The sequence below is a fragment of the Polyodon spathula genome, chromosome 3, assembly GCF_017654505.1.
Source record: "Polyodon spathula isolate WHYD16114869_AA chromosome 3, ASM1765450v1, whole genome shotgun sequence".
Lineage (NCBI taxonomy): Eukaryota > Metazoa > Chordata > Actinopteri > Acipenseriformes > Polyodontidae > Polyodon > Polyodon spathula.
The window spans coordinates 33,032,731-33,051,423 of NC_054536.1; the positions used below are offsets into that span (position 1 = coordinate 33,032,731).

The 18,693-nt window shown below is 38.7% G+C and overlaps 1 protein-coding gene across 2 annotated transcripts in view; it reads left to right on the forward strand.

Annotated features, from left to right (window-relative positions):
• The window catches only part of LOC121313001 (SH3 domain-binding protein 5-like), a 40,266-nt gene extending 28,481 nt beyond the window's left edge, over positions 1 to 11,785 (forward strand). For both annotated transcript variants that reach the window (XM_041245075.1, XM_041245076.1), the window contains 4 exons: positions 749 to 791; positions 3,944 to 4,163; positions 4,799 to 5,059; positions 9,246 to 11,785. In XM_041245075.1, the coding sequence (XP_041101009.1) occupies positions 749 to 791; positions 3,944 to 4,163; positions 4,799 to 5,059; positions 9,246 to 9,427 (706 nt within the window). In that variant the 3' untranslated portion in view covers positions 9,428 to 11,785. The remainder of the gene's footprint in view (positions 1 to 748; positions 792 to 3,943; positions 4,164 to 4,798; positions 5,060 to 9,245) is intronic.
• Positions 11,786 to 18,693: the final 6,908 nt, after the last annotated feature.

Below are 18,693 nucleotides of genomic sequence, written 5' to 3' on the forward strand. Positions count from 1 at the left end.
CTTGTCAGGATAAAAGTGAAAATGAATGGAGCAAAGTACAGAGAAGTCCTTGAGGAAAACCTGCTGCCCTCTGCAAGAAAGCTGAAACTGTGATGGAAGTTCAACTTTCTGCATGACAACGACCCAAAGCGCACAGTCAAAGCTACACTGGAGTGGCTAAGGAACAAAAAGGCGGAGACTTATCCAGTTATGATCTTTTTCAGTTTTGTGTTTTTAATATATAATTTTTTCACCATAACTTTTTTTTTCCCTGTAACAGTGTGGAATATGGTGTGTTGATAAGTAGAAACAAGTCCTCATTTAAATGCATGAAACTCTGAGGCACTAACACACAACAAAATGTGAAAACAGTTCAAGGAGATGTAGATTTTCTATAGGCACTGTAAATGAAAACGCATACAGTAACTGGCTTCTATACCTCACCCACAGTCAACCGACAGGGAGACCATGGTTGAGGTTGTTGACATGTAGTAACAGCTTTAGTTTTTTGGCAGGTCAGCTAGTCTTGGACTATTTCTTACCAGGTGTGGCCTGCACTGTAGATTATGGTTTATTTTACAGTGTTAAATGCCTGCCCGGACTTTGCTTCCCTTGTAAAACTAAAATAACGTAACAACATCAAAATATTATTCAACAGCTTGTTTTGTGCTTGTTGCATAATTCAGTGACCATAACAATCATAATGTCATGCTGTGCGTAGTTACTGGTTTACAATTTTCTTCCATTTTTCTTTCTCTTTCCTTTACAGGCCATATTTTGAACTGAAGGCAAAATACTACTTGCAGCTTGAGGTTTGTGGATTTTCTATTTTAAATTATAAGGGTTCATGTCTTATCTTGTCTTCACGGTTTATAGCTTACCTTCCGCAGCGACTTCACACAACAGTAATAATAATATTTAATCAGGTTTAAATTCAGGTTTTATTACTCAGTATCTTTTGCTGTTCAGAGTGATAACACACCGTATTTGCTTGAAATAGTGCCTGTCAAGCTTATTTTCTTCTCTTTACTTGGGTGGTTATTTGGATAAATAACGTCTACTTTTAATGTTTCTGCTTCAGTATCTTGAAGTTAAAGCTGATGCATAAAATCAATTAAGTTTTTTTTTTTTTTTTTGAAATCTAAAACTAAGTTTGACCTCCCTGCTAGTAGTAGTAGGCTTTTCAGTGTGTCCGACAGTACTCATCTGTATTACTTTTACAGCGTTTATATATTTTGTTACCTTCTGCCTGTCCATCTCGGTCAGCGTACCCCGGGTAGGTCGCTGTGAGAGTCTCGCAGATCGTTGGAGGGTGGATGGAGACCAAAGGCTTGCTTTATTAGGCAGCAGAAAATAAGGCACTGACTCAGCCAGTTAAACTGAAACCAGTAGTACGTTTATTTGAACAAAACAAAGCAAAAGTACATAGGTTGTAGTCAGTCTCTCCCTAACGCAGCTGGGACTCGGAGTGCGCAAATACTCAGAGTTTATATAGCAAGGCCCCTTCCTGACTCGGAGACTGAGGGGGGATGCTTGGCATTTTTCAATACATAAAATACAGTCGACAATACAAACACAGGATATACTCACTTACACTAGACCCCACTAGTAGAACATATATAACAGGCTGAAAACGTAGATCTATAACATAGATACAATACCTGGCTTACCAGAAAAGAGATACACTGACAAAATAGTTTTAGGGAGTCACCTATCTTTTGTTCAGTCTGTTTTTTCTTTAAATGTTGCAACTTGTCTGCATTCCCGTGAGGGAGGGAACTATGACATTAGGGTCAGTGGAGCAATAAATACATAAATACTGATTTTAAATGAACTAATGCACTGTGCAGGCACAGTGAACGACTCAATCTTAATTCTATATATTGCTTAATTTTTTTATATCTGGGTTTGCTTCTCGTGTGCGTTGCCACTTAAGTGTTTATTAATCCCACCATTCTCATGCTTGACCTTATTGAATAGGTTTGTTAATTGTGCGTTTGAATGAATGACTAACTAAATGCAATCTTAAGGTGCGTTTACACATACAGCTCAGACCCCAGCTGGCTTAGGGTCTATCGGATTAAAAGATTTTCATCATTTAAGCTACCCTGTTTAGACTTCCCCTCCCCAAAACACACAGATGATGTTTATTACTCTAGAATAGCTGTTACTTCATGCTAATATTTTTCACCAAGATAAAATGAGACAACAGTGAGACAACCAAGATGTAGCTTCGCTGTAATATGAGCCTTCAGTGCTTTTCCTCCAGAAAATGTGGATTTCCTGTTGGACCAATGTTTGTTTCTTTTATTTATTGCATTTTTATATAGCGCTTTTTAATCAAAAGTATCGCAATGCACTGTACAGTACATAGCAGAAACAAAGAACAACCCACAATACATTTGTATAGAATGTCACCCATCAACTGCCACAATCACAGATTTAAATAACAGTATACAGATAAGAATACAAAAGCAGCCATTTAAAACCCATGAAGATAAGAAAGACATATATATTATAAAAGTGTGTTTTTAGTCTTGACTTGAAAACTATAACGGTCCTATCTTCCCTGACAAACAAAGGCAGAGCATTCCATAATTTAGGAGCTCCACAAGTTTTTGTTGACACTAGGAATAACCAGCAGCCCTGCATCCTGTCATCTCAGAGTGCAGTTTGGAAGATACAGGGCCAGTAACTCCTGCAAATAACTAGGTGCTAATCCATTCAGGGCCTTGTTAGTTAACAGAAAAATATTAAAATCAGTTCTATACTGCACATGGCTGGTGTAATGCTGGTTCCAGGGATCAACCTGTTTGCGGCCTCCCTGGCACATCAGCACACAAAACAGTGCCAATGCTGGCTCCAGGGGTCAACCAAAGTGTGGCCTCTCTAGCGCCTCAGCATGGCAACTGTCTAGAATGGGCTGGGTGAGACACTTTGCAGGGATCATCAGGTGGGCACCTCACATCTTCTGTGTTTTGTCTTCTAGCCCACAACACCCCAGGAAGGCTTGACAGTGATATTGACATTCAAGCAACACTCCCCAACCCAGCACAGTTTACTTACCTTAGACATCCATTCCAGTTCAGTGATGTTAACTTCCTCCATCACTTTGCTTTTGAGTGGAAGCAGGGAAATTATGCATCAATTAAACAGAAAACTATTTTTGCAACACTGTCATGAAATAACTAAGTTTGCTTACGTTTGCACAGATGCTGTCGTCATAAAATATATAAAGCAGAGATTTCTTCATTCTCCAGACACGTTTTCTTCTGAGCTCAAACCCTCTGGCAGCTGTTGTTTTTAGCCATGAAACGGGAAAGCTGAAACATTGCCTTTTTTTTTACATACCGTAGAAGACAAGGCTTTTTAAAATGTTATTTTATTACAAATAAACACTAAACAAAATCAGTAATACTTCATTAGTTTCATTGTGTGTAAGAAAAAAATATTTGACGCAATATTAACATTTTGCCTGTAAAACTGAGCGCTAATATGAATAAGGGCAAACAGTCAAGACTGGACTCTATTTCAACCATATAGATTCATTTTTGTCTCGAGGAGAAGGGCAAACGTTTGTTTTTTTTAAATTTCCCTAATAGTGGAAGTCAGTCAGTCAGTTAAGTTACACTTTTATTTTAAATCAAATTTAAAAAGTGTTTTTTTTTTTTTAAATGTATTTATACTGTGTTTGTGAGAAGACAGACCCATTGAGGAATGCACTAGAAGAATGGCTGCTTCAAGGTTCCATTACAGTTTCTTTGTGTGAACATATTGCAGCCTAATCCAGACCTGAGACCTTTTGTTGACAGGAGACATTTGAAGTACTAGAGCACTGTACGATAGCAACCTACTCCTTTTGTAAACACTGTACGGTATGTGCAGTAAAGTAGATGCACCTGACTGCTAGCGCAATCGCAGTAACTTTGTGTTCTAATACTGCCTTTTCCTTTCTGTGCATCAGCAATTGAAGAAGAGTGTGGATGAGTTGCAGGCCAAGCTGTCCCTTTCAAAAGGAGCGTACAAGACAGCCCTGAAGAACCTGGAAATTATCTCAGACGAGATCCATGAGAGGAGGCGGTCCTCAGCCATGGGCCCACGGGGCAGAGGGGTGGGGGCTGAGGGAGACAGCAACAGTGGGGACGACATCTCCAACTTCAAGCTGGAGTCTGACGGCATCTCCAGTGAGTACAAACTGCCTAAAATCTTAGCCAAGCCTTCCCCGTTACTAAGAACATTGGTTGTTACATTAAATGTAAACATTATACTACTGTTATTTGTTTGGGACTTCCCAAGTTTTTTGTTCCTTTGGTCCTTTTGGTTTTCTCAAAACCACACATAGGGCGCAAGAAGAATTTAAACACCTTTTTGACAACTTTGCCACAAAAACAACTACTAATCAAACTCTCCTTGATAACTTTTATATTCTAATCTGCCTAACTGTTTAGTCTTGGACATTCCCAATGAGACGTGCTGTTGCAATTTCTTCTCATCTGTTGAAAGTACCTTTTGTTTTGCTCTTCAGCTTAATCTTGCAAGATTGGGAATTGACCTTTGATAACTTTGTGATAATAAAGGAAGAGATTTTGTATGCATTACAGATATTCCAGCATTCCAATTCACAGACCTTTAAATATATTTTAAGGTTATTTTTGCATTGCCCTCATAGAACTATCACAGTCTGACTGTCATACTAAAAACAACTAATCTGTTTTTATGGCAGTGGTTACCCAATGCCAGAGATACATTTGTGGTGTTGCATTACTAGCAGTATGTTGATAATAAAGCACACTCAATCATGTTCCTTCCCCTTTCGCAGTGACCTCGGAGGTGTTTGAGGATGATAACTGCAGCAGTGTTGTATCGGAAGAGGATTCTGAGACCCAGTCCATGTGCAGTCTGAGTTCATGCCCGACCAGTCCCCTGGAGATGCCTTGCTCTTTCCCCCATTCCTCTCGGCCTAGCAGCCTGGACCTGGCCAGCCCGGTGTCGCTCTCTGATTTCGGGCTGCTCTCCCCGGTCCTGGGGCCTCGTAGTGAGTGCAGTGGGGCTTCGTCTCCGGAGTGTGACCTTGAACGAGGTGAGTGTGTGTCTGCTGCAGTAACTGAACCGAGTGTGTGTCTGCAACAGTAACTGAACTGAGTGTGTGTGTGCTGCAGTAACTGAACTGAGTGTGTGTGTGTGTTGCAGTAACTGAACTGAGTGTGTGTCTGCTGGAGTAACTGCACACAGTGTGTGTGTCTGCAACAGTAACTGCACGGAGTGTGTGTGTCTGCTGCAGTAACTGCACGGAGTGTGTGTGTCTGCTGCAGTAACTGCACGGAGTGTGTGTGTGCTGCTGCACGGAGTGTGTGTGTCTGCTGCAGTACGGAGTGTGTGTGTCTGCTGCAGTAACTGCACGGAGTGTGTGTGTCTGCTGCAGTAACTGCACGGAGTGTGTGTGTCTGCTGCAGTAACTGCACGGAGTGTGTGTGTCTGCTGCAGTAACTGCACGGAGTGTGTGTGTCTGCTGCAGTAACTGCACGGAGTGTGTGTGTCTGCTGCAGTAACTGCACGGAGTGTGTGTGTCTGCTGCAGTAACTGCACGGAGTGTGTGTGTGCTGCTGCAGTAACTGCAGTAACTGCACGGAGTGTGTGTGTCTGCTGCAGTAACTGCACGGAGTGTGTGTGTCTGCTGCAGTAACTGCACGGAGTGTGTGTGTCTGCTGCAGTAACTGCACGGAGTGTGTGTGTCTGCTGCAGTAACTGCACGGAGTGTGTGTGTCTGCTGCAGTAACTGCACGGAGTGTGTGTGTCTGCTGCAGTAACTGCACGGAGTGTGTCTGCTGCAGTAATAATTTATTAATTTTTACTAATTAATTTAATAAATAGTTTAACTCCTTTGGGCCCTTGAAGGAAGTGCAAGGATATTCTAAGGGTTACTAAAACTATTGTTGTGAAGAAAAAACTAGCAAGAAACACATTTGTTACAGGAAGTAGTGGTTGTTTTGTATAAGTTTTATACAGTTTTTAATGATTTTGCCTTTTACCAGCCACAAAATAGCAACAGGGAATAGCTTCAGTACGAAGACGAATTACATATAAAGGGATTTTCTCCAATCCTTGTTTAGCATGACAGACTAATCCTGAACGCCTGGGTTCACAACATAGTTTAGGAGCATTGGTTTATTTACTACAGCCTTTCTGGTGCTAACTTGTAGCAAATAGCTGCTTGAGTTTTCAATCTGTGTTGTTTCGGAAAAAAGCAATATAAAATGCATAATATTACAATTTTTAACTCTTGCCACCAAAATATGATCCAACTGGTATAAAAAAAAAAAAAAAAAAAAAAAAAAAACACAACAATCACTGTCCAAGAATTTTCCAAAAGTTTGACTTTTTCAATCGGTAACTGCCCAGTACTTTGTTACCACATGGGGGCAATATTTTGGGATCTTCCCCAACCTCACTGTCTCAGATTCTTTTGCTATAGCATATGGAAGTACCTGCATATTTTCTCTATAATAGGAGGGGTATCCATGTTGGATGAAAATAAGCACTGAAAGGGGTCCTGTGGCAGAGTACAGCTCTGCTCTTTAGAAATTGGCAGGGATGGGGTTAAATTCCCCTACCTGCCTGAGTTCATTGTGTTCAGGTGGCTGGGGTTGATTAGATGATTAGTTTAATTAACGATCAATCAGCGCCCAGCCACCTGACATAAAAGGAGGCCTCTGCTTTTCATTTAGGAGGAGGGAGCTGAGGAAGCAGGTTGGTGTTTTGGTGTTTGTGATTTTTGAATGTTTTGAATCCAGTGAAGGCATTGCCCAGCCTGGAAACCTTTATTTTTGTGAGTGTATTTTTGCTTTATTTTGTTTATCTTGTGTTTAAATTGCTTTGTTTTGGCCCTTGTGCCCTTTCATTTTTGTGTTTTATAATAAAATAGTTATTTTTTTGAACTCCAGACTGTCTCTGGGCCTCTATCCACTCACCAGCCTGCCACAGGTCCATACTTGAGATACCAGGGGGCTGCTTCACAAAGCCTTTATAAAGTTAGAAGTTACAGTAGAACGCTGCTAAATCAAGAATTAGACGTCTAGAAGCTCTTCTATACGGTTTCACAAAGGCTCTGCTACTGTCCTGCTAGCCTGTGTGGTTCTAGGGGAATCAAATGGTAATTCCCATAGTAAGTGTACACACGTGCAGGACATCTAAGTGAATAAAAGCTGAAGATGGAGTACACTTCACTGAATGGACAAACTAACAAAAAAAAAAAAAAAAAAAACATTTTAGAAATTACAAAAACTGTTCCAGGCTCTTAAGGGTGATGTCATTGAAATTTAGTCCAAAACACCTTTCAATTGTGCATCTAGGACTAAAACTGATGGAAACATGGGGACTAATTTGCGAAGCCATTGCCTTACTAAGACCATGTAAAATCACCAACATTGTTTAAAATTGGAAGTATGCATAAAATGCTAAAGTACAGTAGTTCGGTTGGTACAGTGTGGCTTCTTTTTGTTTGTTTGTTTTTTGATATTTTGAGACCAGATCTTGACTATCACTCTAGCATTACATTTTGAGTCAGTCTGTAACAGTGTTTGAATTCATGATTGATATATTTATCTAGTGGGTTTGTTCTGTCCCAAAATATTCTGTTTCTTACAAAATTTATTGGCTAAAAGTAGTAGTAAAGCTGTGATTAAAGGTTTGCTGTCTCTGGTCAGTGTGATATGATTTGTTCAGATTCGCCGACTATCTCGTTTTGAGGTAAAGGTAGCCACTAGAAAATGTCCGTTGGACTTCTAGGTTTAGAATGTACTGTAAAAAATTGTTGTATAGGTCAAACTGGCGTTGAGACTTCAATTTTAGGAAAACACCTTTTTTTCTGTTTTAAAATACTTTTTTTTTTTTTTACAATTTTATTTGTAAATAAAAAACACTGAAATGCTCAACACCATTTAAATAAAGAAAGATAACAGGTTTCGTTTCTAAATAACCCCTGTTTGCAACATTTTATTGTATTAATCATTTTACAGTGTTGTTTTTAGTTAAACTGCTAGAAACTATTCAGTTTTTCAAAATTTCTAAAAATTATTTCTTAAAAGTAATAATTAAGAGTGTAAAGGCAAGTTATACATCCCACATCACATCTGTATTAACCAACCGGTATTTTATTTTAGCTTATCAAGTACCCAAACAAGTTCAAGAACATACCGTCTCAGCTTTACTGAACATTTCTTTCCAAAACCATACTTAGACAATAAATAGTTCCCGCTGCTTGGTTTTTACAAACTAGTTTTGTTAATTTAAAAGAAGTATTAAGCAGTACATCTTTCATCAATTAAAAAAGCAATACATTTATAAACAAACTTAACCATGCACCATCTGACCAGTAAACAAAACATTTTAGTCTTCCATATGGTGCAGTGCAGTTGCATTCAATTTGCAGCTGTACAAATGCATTCATTTTATTTTGTTAATCAGAGCCATAACCATACACACTTTACAAGTGTACTACTGCGTTACAGTGACATGTAGAACAAGTTACAGTATGTATTAAGTCATTCAAAGTACTCCATTCAAACAAAATGTTTTCTACATCTGGCCATAAACACTTTCCTCCTATCATCAGCTAGTTTTTCTTTTGCCATTTTAAGTTTGTCTTTGTTTCGTCACATACTGTTTTTTTCAGCATTGCGACTGCCATATATTTCTGCAAATTCAACAACGCACAATTTCAAACCTGTTTCTACTTAGCAACATGATCTGAATGCCATAGAAAAAATAACCGGGTTGTTGACAGTTAAGTTTGTGTGAGCCATAACTGTGGCTGTAGTAACTCCACTGTGGCACTGATACAGTAGTTTAATATTAGACACACCCAGGGCTCTGCAAAATGGCTAGAAAATTGACTTATACAATATTTTTTTAAGGTACTTAACAGTAGCAAAACATTTAACAGTGCTTTGTAAGACTCTCTGGAAAGCCATTAGACTTGTATCAGCAGTGTTCTGAATATGTAGCAGGTCCTTCTAAGGTTATCGATGCGTAGAATTTTGTAAAACAAGTATTTAAGATATCTTGATACTCGCTACACACATAGAACTGCTGATAGTGTTTTGTCATTTTCTAAAACACATCCAGGTAGATTCAAATGCGATATGAAAAGAATCAGAGCCGTTGAGGTGGGGCTGTTTGACGTGGAATAATCCATTGTCTTGTTAATACTTTTTGACACATGTACAGAATGAAAAGTGATGAATGTAAACCTTTTGTCTCTTGTTCAGGGGACAGAGCAGAGGGTGCTGAAGCGGAGCTTGAGAACGTGCTTAACAACAACAAGCAAACCAGCAGCCTGAAGAGCCGAATGAGCCTTCTCACTCTGAAACGCACCAAGACTGACAACCAGAATCGCTTCAGCCTGGCCCAGCACCCCTCTGCCTCTGCAGTATTAGTGAATGGAATCTGACCTGGAATTCTCCACTTCACAAAGTCCCAAATGTGCCAAGGAACATTGTGCCAACAATCTTTATTCTTAATAGTCTCATATCATTAAGGTTTCTTGTTATTAAGAACTGCACTGGAAGGTTGCTTAAAATTACTTCTGTTTTTTTTTTCTTTTTCTTTCACACACCCACTTTTTCTTTTGGTCGGTTTCACTACAATAATGCTTAAGTAGATTGTAAGTAGGACTTGCGTAGGATCCAGCTTAAATAACACCCCTTTGCAATGTGCATTCTCTTATATAATAATAATAATAATAATACTAATACTAAGCCTTATCAGCTATGTCTCCTACTCCAGCCTGTCTGTTTGTCGTTCTGATGACCTGCACTGACGTTTTACGTCGCGCTCTAGAGAAAGCAAGCCCTCTATTGTGTTGCTATGTATTGCCACCTACAGCAGACAACAAGTGATCCCCTGACGTATCATTCACAGACCACACAACTCTGAATCAAATACTTTTTAACCACGTAGTGGTACATTGAATTGGTACTGTGAATAGAAGCTATTCGTCTTTTGTGGTGCCCAGCTGTACAGATTTCCATTGGTATCGGCTCTTCATACCCAGCACTGGAGCTGAAGGCATTCAATGAATAACGTTGCTGATATACCAGGTACATTATGCTGAAAATTAGACTGTTATTTATGGTAAATGTTTGGGGGGGGGGGGACGAGAAGGAAAACCCTGAAACGCAATCTTAACTGAAAGAGCCTAGCCACTCCAATATTGTTTTGTTGCCAGACCAGGAGATAATAATTAACAAGACCAATGAGGGAAAAAGACCAGGAAGGACTGGCGATCAGTTGTTTATTGACTGTTTTTTAAAGCCCTTTGTGACCCATTCCACACATAAGATCTAATGGATTTGTTGTCACTTCAGACCAGGGATTCCAAGACCAGGAGCCAGCTTGCCAAGTCTCATAGAGGAGTGAGCTGCATTCAACATTACATGGTAAAACCTTGAGAATGAACAGCAAATACAGAAAAGCGATATAGCACACAGCAACGCTGGTAACTGTTGAATGCAATGGTGTGCATTGACCTGGAAGATAGAGATGATTTACCTTTTTTAGCTACCATTAAAAAATCAGGACTCAATTATTTACAAAACCTTTGCACTGCTTTGTTTTTTTTTCTTTCTTTCTCAGTTTATCTGTGAATGTATCGATGTATTGTAAAGTAGATACTGTAAATCTGTTGTGCAAATTGCCATAGCAGTATGGAAGGAGAAGTCTTGCTTCGAATATATATATATATATATATTAGTGTTCTACTTGTACAGTAATCAAACCACAGCTTGTTCATCCATTGCTAGAGTATAATAAATGGCTCTTCACTGCAGAACACTGTCATCCTGTTTTTCCGTCTCCATGCAACTACTTGCATTTCACAGGAAAAAGGTGAATGTGTTTTTAACTGATCTTTTAACAATTTTAATGGAAAATCCTGCCATCAAGCTAGGGGCTGAATTGGGACATTCACTTTGATGCAGAAATCCACTAATAATATAAACAAAAACTACTCCAGTCCCAATCAGGATGATGTTATTAATAAGCTAGACATGGATATTTGACAACCAGTAACTGAAGTTTGGGTAATTCAATTGCTGCCCCCCAACCCCCCCCCCCGAGCATAAGACTGCATTTATTATTTAAGGAACATAGCACAAGTGTACTGATGTAACATTAGGGGTCATAGATTTGCTTTTAAAAAAAAATGTTGAGAAAAGTGTAGTTGAAATTGTCATCAGTTTAAATTAAAATATAATATTTTACGACTGGTTTTACAAACCCAGAGCACTAGTGAAATGAAATGGTTTTATATAGCAAAATACAAGTAACGCTGTGCAAAGTTTTCGTTCCTATCTACAGTTTACAGTGCTTTGAGTTTACCTCGTTTTCAGTCTTTTCAGGGAGTTTGGTAGTTGGCTGATAGATGTCAATCTATATTTAAAAGCAGCCCCAAGCACGTCAAAATTCTGTGATACATGGTTCCAGTGAATGTTTATGGTTTATATGACACAGTGATGGCCTATATGATCTATATTATGATGTTCTTTTGGTGTACTGACATATCTAGTACAACAGATACATCAACTACCTGTCATGTATCAAAAAGACAGCTGTTCTGTGTTAATTTTGGCTGAAAATATAATATGTATGCAATACGGCCCGACAGGCCGTCCGTGTACGGACGCCTCCTTATGTTCACCCTCTACGGTTGCCCTGAAGGGCCTTACTCATTTATAATCTAAGTCAAACTGGATTTGAAGAAAAAAAGCATCAATCATGTTTCATTAAATATCCTTACGCCAATAAAGTAGTTTCCATTTCTAACTTTGAACTACACACTAAGTGAGGCTGAGTAAATACATTTTATTGGAACATGCGAAATAAAGCACATCTGGATTTGATATTGTTGACATTGCCATTGATAAAATATACCAGGGGGCGGAGTTGAGACGGCACAGAGTTTGTCGTCCCCCCCCCCCCCCCACTGACGGTGCAGACACACGCTGAGCAGAACAGGGGAGGAATAAAAATAAATACAATGTCTTGAAAAAAAGACACTTTTGCACATTATCCACCCCTCTCGGACACATACCTTGAAAAATGACTGACACTATTCCTCCTGTCTGTCCTGCTCAAACAGTGTGTCTGCACCGTCAGTGACGGGGGGACGGGACGGGACGGGGGGATCTTTTCAATGGCAATGTCTACAATATCATAAATACAGATGTACTTCTAAATGTTCCAATAAATTTAATTTACTCAGCTTAACTTAGTATGTAGTTCAGAGTTATAAATAGGACCACTTTTTTGGTGTAAGGATAGTGAATAAAAAAATCTAAAAAGAAATTACCCTAAACATGAGTTAAGGTTTTTTTTTTTTTTTTTCCCTTCAAGTCCACTGTTTGACCTGGATTTTGAATGCAATAAGGCCCTTCAGGGCTTCCCTATACGTCGAATATACTGACTTCTTGGGGGTTGAAGGCAGTCGTCTAAGGCCTTATTTCATACATACATCTTTATTTTATATAGCGCCTTTCATAGTGGACCACCATCACAGAGTGTTTTACAGAGGTGAAATGTGAAATGAGCATTATATGCAGAGTCACTTACAATAGGACACTGATTTAACATCTCGTCTGCAAGATGGAACACAAGGAGGTTAAGTGACTTGCTCAGGGTCACACAGTGAGTCAGTCAGTGGCAGAGGTGGGATTGGAACCAGTGACCTTCTAGTTCCTAGCCCTGGACATTAACCACTGGACCACACTGCCTCCTGTTTGCTAACCAGTAATTTGTAATTTCTGCTTTCTATCACATTTGTAAAATATGAATCCTTTGAATGTTCATTTCTAGTCTGTATTTAACCCATGCATATCAAATGGGAAGCATCTTTACATACACTGCAAAAAAAATATTTTACAAAATGGCTTTGAATATTTACTGTTTACTATTTTGAACATAGTTTTTACAGTGTCAGGGTCATTTTGAGATGATGTAATTTAATCAGGTTTTTTTTTTTTTACTGGATTAGGACAAAGCTTCACAAGCCAGCTTTCCGTTTACAGGTGAAGTATTCATTAAAACTGAACAGCAGTGTACAATAGGTACACTGTTCACAGAATTAAACATCATTAAACCACAGGAGGATATTCCTGTCAGGAGGAACTGAAATTTCAACAAAAATTATTACATTTGGAAATCTTTCCTGATAACGTTCTCTTTATATGTTGCTGCTCAACATTCATAAAATAATAACGTGTTTATGTTCTTTAATAAGAACATTAATAGCCTAATCAATATCATGTTTATGGATTCAATATTTAAGAACATTAATTGGTAAAAGATTATTATAAAAAATCACCTTGCCTAAGTGAAGAATGCTATTGCTCAAAAGGTGGGCCATGAAAATGTCATTCTGCGTTTTTAAACGTTACTGAGTTTCTAAGCACACTTTTCAGGATACTACTACTACTAAACATTTAAATGCAGATATAATGCAGATGCAGAGAAATGCAAAGTGGCCACAGCCGTGCATCTTGTTGGCAATTCGTGTAAATTGAATTTGCTTTTGCCTTAATATAGTTTCACTATATTGGATATTTCAATCCATTCATGTAACATAATGGTTCTTCAAAGTAAGATTATTTTCTCATATATATATGCATTATACGAAATTACAATTGTATGGAAAATTTTAAGAAGACTAATAAAGCCAATTATATCCTTTTTAACCTGGTTTTACCCTTATTAACCTGGTTAATGAGGTAAAAGCTGGCGAGTATGTCTCAATTGAATACAAAATTGAAAATATTTACACTTCATGGCTAATATTAGTTAATAGAAAGAGAGAGAGTCACATTAGAATTTTTTTTTAAGAAGACAAAGTTTAGGAACATTCAACATTTCTTATCGGGTATCCATTCACAGACGGTACAAAGCACAGCTTTAACTTGAACATGTTGAACACCTGTAAATTAGAAAACAGCCATTTTCACACGCAACTAAAATACTTAATTGAACAACAAAAAAAAAAAATTATATATATATATATATATATATATATGCATATGCACACGCACACACACACAGCTATGGCCAAAAGTTTTGCATCCCCTTATAGAATTTTGCTTCATAAAGTTGAATGAAACCTGCTGAATAATGTTACATTGACATATTGAATTACGTACGGCCTTGTAGTTTTCCTTATATTTAATGAAAAAATGACTAATTTAAGACTGTGACATTTTGAAAACTAACATGAAACACTGTACTCCTATTATGGCTTCCAGTAGACTTTTGCAGTATAATTTTGCACTTTCTTTGACTACATGATGTTAAATAAAATATCTAAATTATGCTTGTAGTTTTTTTTTTTATAATTATCTCTCAATCCTAAAATTCTAGGTGATGCTAAACTTTTCTCTCTATCTAGCTATCAATCAAAAACAAGATAGCCTGAACATAGATTGTCTTTTTTAATGACAATTCCATTAATGTTAACTATGTATATTATATTATCAAGTTGAACTGGTAATCCCATTTCAGTCGAATTACATGGTTAGTGTCTGCTGTTGGAATACATGCTGTGTTCTTGAGACTAAATGCTATACTGCACAATGTCTCCTAAAACCACTGCACAGACTGCAGAAACCAGTGATCCCAGAGCTCCACTGTATTCAGCCTTGTTGCATTTGGGTATAACTTGCAGAACGGACACGTGTCATTTTAGCCAACCCTGAATACTTTGTAGTCTGCATTATACTGCAGTTGCTTTTAACTGGCTTAATACAAACAGCTTGCCTATACCACTTTTAATGCTTACATGGGATATGTCTGTTACAGGAACCCAGACAACAGCAGAACTGAGAGACTTGCAGCTCACACGTGCACCTATTCTGAAGGGCACATCTGTTATTGATGCAGTCACACTGCCAGTGAAAAATCAAAGGTGCGACAGACCCAGTATTCCCATGCACACTTTGCACATCCTAATACCCATAGGGAACATGTTTCTTCTACTTCACAGCAACATGCTTCTCTGCTACCAGTGATTGTTTTTGTCACAATCAAGCCATCTATGGCTCTAGTTTATGGTTTCTTTAAATCCTATGATTTTACTAAGTATTCTTTAAAAAGAACTACGGTTTATTTTTTGTTGGTAATTAGAAATGTTCAACGTGTTATTTATTTTACAATATTGTATGTATTATTTTACAAATGATCTGTTAAACCCTTCTTTCTGTTAATAAGTTGCTTTTGGGGAGCCATGCTGTGTGGGCATCTGTGCAGGTTTCACACATCACTGATCTACTGAAGGTTATTACTGGGTCATATGAAAATGAGGAGAAACTCAGGACTTTGGTACAGTACAGCCTCTACCCACACCATACTGTGTGGGGAGCATTTGCTTCCCATTTTTGGATGAAATGTGAAATTGAAATTCCATCTGCCATGGTATTTGTTATGCTGAACAGAATGACCCTGGCCTGATAAAGCCAGGTATGACAGTAAAATACAAACTGGTATCCTACCCAAAGTCACAGCACATGGAATACAACATCTGAAAAAATACCCACAGACAGCACCATTAAAATCAGACATATTTCCTAAGATAGCTTTCCTCATCAGATACCATTACCATAAAAATAATTTAGAATCTATATTAACACAATGCAAAATAACAAATAGTAATGCAAGTTTCATTTAATTTATGCAAGATGTTTTGAAGGCACAGGATGCAGTTTTCCGCTGTGGACAAATTGTACACATCATGTAGTTACTATGGAATGGGCAATTTTGCCCACAGAGGAAAACAACGAAAAGGTTATTTCCTTCCTTTTTCCAACCAGAGACTGAAAGTAATCCCCGAGCTGGTTCCGGCATGTTTTATGGCAATTAGGTGTCATGTAAGTAACGGTGCATGTATTAAGCTTGTTGTAACACAGTGTGTTCCTATACTTTTAAATCCTAAAATTCTCAATTCATTCGGACACCCCAACGCAAGTTAAACTCAAATCAGTCAAAAACAGGAACAGTGGGAACTCGGTGACTCCATCACTCCATCATTTCCACAGACATGCAAAGTATTCCTCCCCTTTTCAGAAATTGTAGCCCACAAAAGTGCCACTGACTTTCATTGGTAAATCAATCCCAGTTACATATGTGAGTAGGAGGATGATGGAAAATGTAGTTCTGATTGGTTATGCTACTATTAGAAAATATTTGAATGAGTAAAGTAGTTGAAGTACATCGAAATATTTTAAACTCTCCATAAATATGTAACTGTAACATACAGCAGCCTAATTATTATCCTGCATTCTAAGCAGGCTAAGCCCTGTATTTGTTAACCTTTCATAACCAGTTACACCTGCTGTCGTTAACAGAGCGGTTTTCAAAGGTAATTGAGCAATCAAGGTTCATTCTCAGTAGACCTGGGACAAATCAACCAGTAGTTGATAAATCAATGTTAATAATAAACAATTTTGCAAACATAATGATTTGTCCCAGGTTCAAACAGTCAAACTTTTACCACTCCCATTTTCTTTTGGAAACTGCTCTATTTCAATTAGATTTAATATGATCAAATAATTGAAATATTTTAATATTTAAGTGGGTAAATATTTGAAAGCAATTAAATATATTTAAACGGTTATAAATGCTGATACTAACAGAGCCATTCTCAAAAAGTTCCTTTGTGGTAAAACTCCTCACTGCTTCGCTCTGTTCACTAGTTTAATGGCCTGTTTTTAAGTAATTGAAGTGAATGTTCAGCATTTTCCTCGTTAGAAAACCTCTTAAACCACAATGAGGTTGTTGCAACATTTGGTATGTATACCCCGCCTATCTTCATCAATCACTGCTGCTCCAACAACATTCCTCTACCAGTCTAAAGCTGCATTGCATTTTCTTATACCAGACAATGCTTCAGAGAACTTCAAACAAACTTGCAAACAGCAAGTTGGCTGATCAGTCAATACAACCTCAGACCTTTTTGTCCATCTGAGGGTAAGTGTTTGTTATATAATATTTGTGTTACTCAAATACCAATGACTAAAGATAGTGTTTTCTAGTAGTGATGTCACAAAACAAACTATAAGGATACTGTGACTGGCTGTTAAAGCAAGATAGTATTGTATCCTCAGAAAATATATTCAGCAATCATTTAAACTTTATTTTTTATTTAGAAGTGAGGGAAATTCATACTTCGAACACAAAACAAACCTCTGTTACAAGCATCAGTGTTCATGTTATAAAATTATTTGCAGGTATTCAAAGAAGTATTTAAATGTCTTTACATAGAACCTCGGGGGTGGATTCAAAGAAGTATTTAAATGTCTTCCGGGGGGGTGGGGAGGGGGTGAGGGGGGAGGGGGAGGGGCCCCCCCAGCCCCCGGTTCAGAAAACCTCCCCCCCCCCCCCCCCCCCAAAAAAAACATCCGGATATTCATATTGACAATCCTGATGATGATCGTCCCCAGTCATCCCAACTGCTGCATCAAAGAAGTACAGTTCAACTCATCCTCGTCAGCTAAGAGCCACCAGTGCCTTGACATACGACATTGCTGACACCATCGCTCCTCTGTCCCATGTTGACCACCTCAGCTTCCGCAAATTTGTTGAGGCATTGGATCCAAACTACAATGTTTCCAACCATGAGGCACTGTCAATAGTGTGTCTCTCTGCAAAGCACACCAGTATCCACAGTTATTTTGTCACCCTGTTACACTCTGGGCATCACAAGCCATTTCATCCTCAACTGGAAGATGTACAATGTCCTGCTTGCCTGCAAGATAACATCAATATTGCATTTGAAGAGACTAAACCAATTTGGAATTCAAGGAAAAGTCAGCAATGTTATCACTGACAATGATAGTAATATAAAGAAAGCATCTGAACTTGCTGGGTTTGAGGAGGTGTTCAGGTGTGACAGTGACACTGGAAGTTGGGATGAGCATACTGTGTTGGAGAGCGTGGATATGAAATCCTTTCATTTACTCCCCCATATCGTGAAGCCTGCCTTGCTTATGTGTTACAGCTTGTTATGAAGGACGGCCTGTCCAAGTGCCCAACATCCCAGAAATCCCTTGCCAAAGCAGGGTCTCTTGTGTCCTACGCTCACAGGTCAACCATTGCGGCTAACATTTTGGATGGAGAAAAGAGGCTTCAGCCTACAACTTCTGTACGCTGGAACTCTGATCTCAAGATGATGCGATCCATCCTGAGGGCTGACCAAGGCAAACTCAAGCAGATCAGTGCACCAGTAAAGCTCACCCAGGCAGACATTCAATGCCTTGATGAACATGTAGCTATTCTGGAACTGTTTGAGGATGCTACTCTCCTCACTCAGGGTTCCAACAAAGTTAGTGCCAGCTGTGTCATTCCTAGCATCATTAGACTCAGAAACTTCATGAGCAACTTTAGTGCACAGTACAATGCCCAGCTGGTGACTGCCCTCAAGGCATCCCTGGAGAAGCGCCTCTCCCCCTATGAACAGATGCCTCTCTATCAGTTGGCAGCTCTACTGGATTCTTGCTTCAAGGCTGCATAGTGCCCAGAGCAGCTACCAACAGTCACAGCTCTTCTTCAGCAGGAGTGTGCCATGTTTGCTCCACAAGCTTTCCAGACTATCACTGCCAAGGATCCACCTACAAAGAGAGGCATGTTGTTCTTCCTATTGGCCCCCTCACCACCTTCTGGTGCTGCTCCCACAGAAGTAAC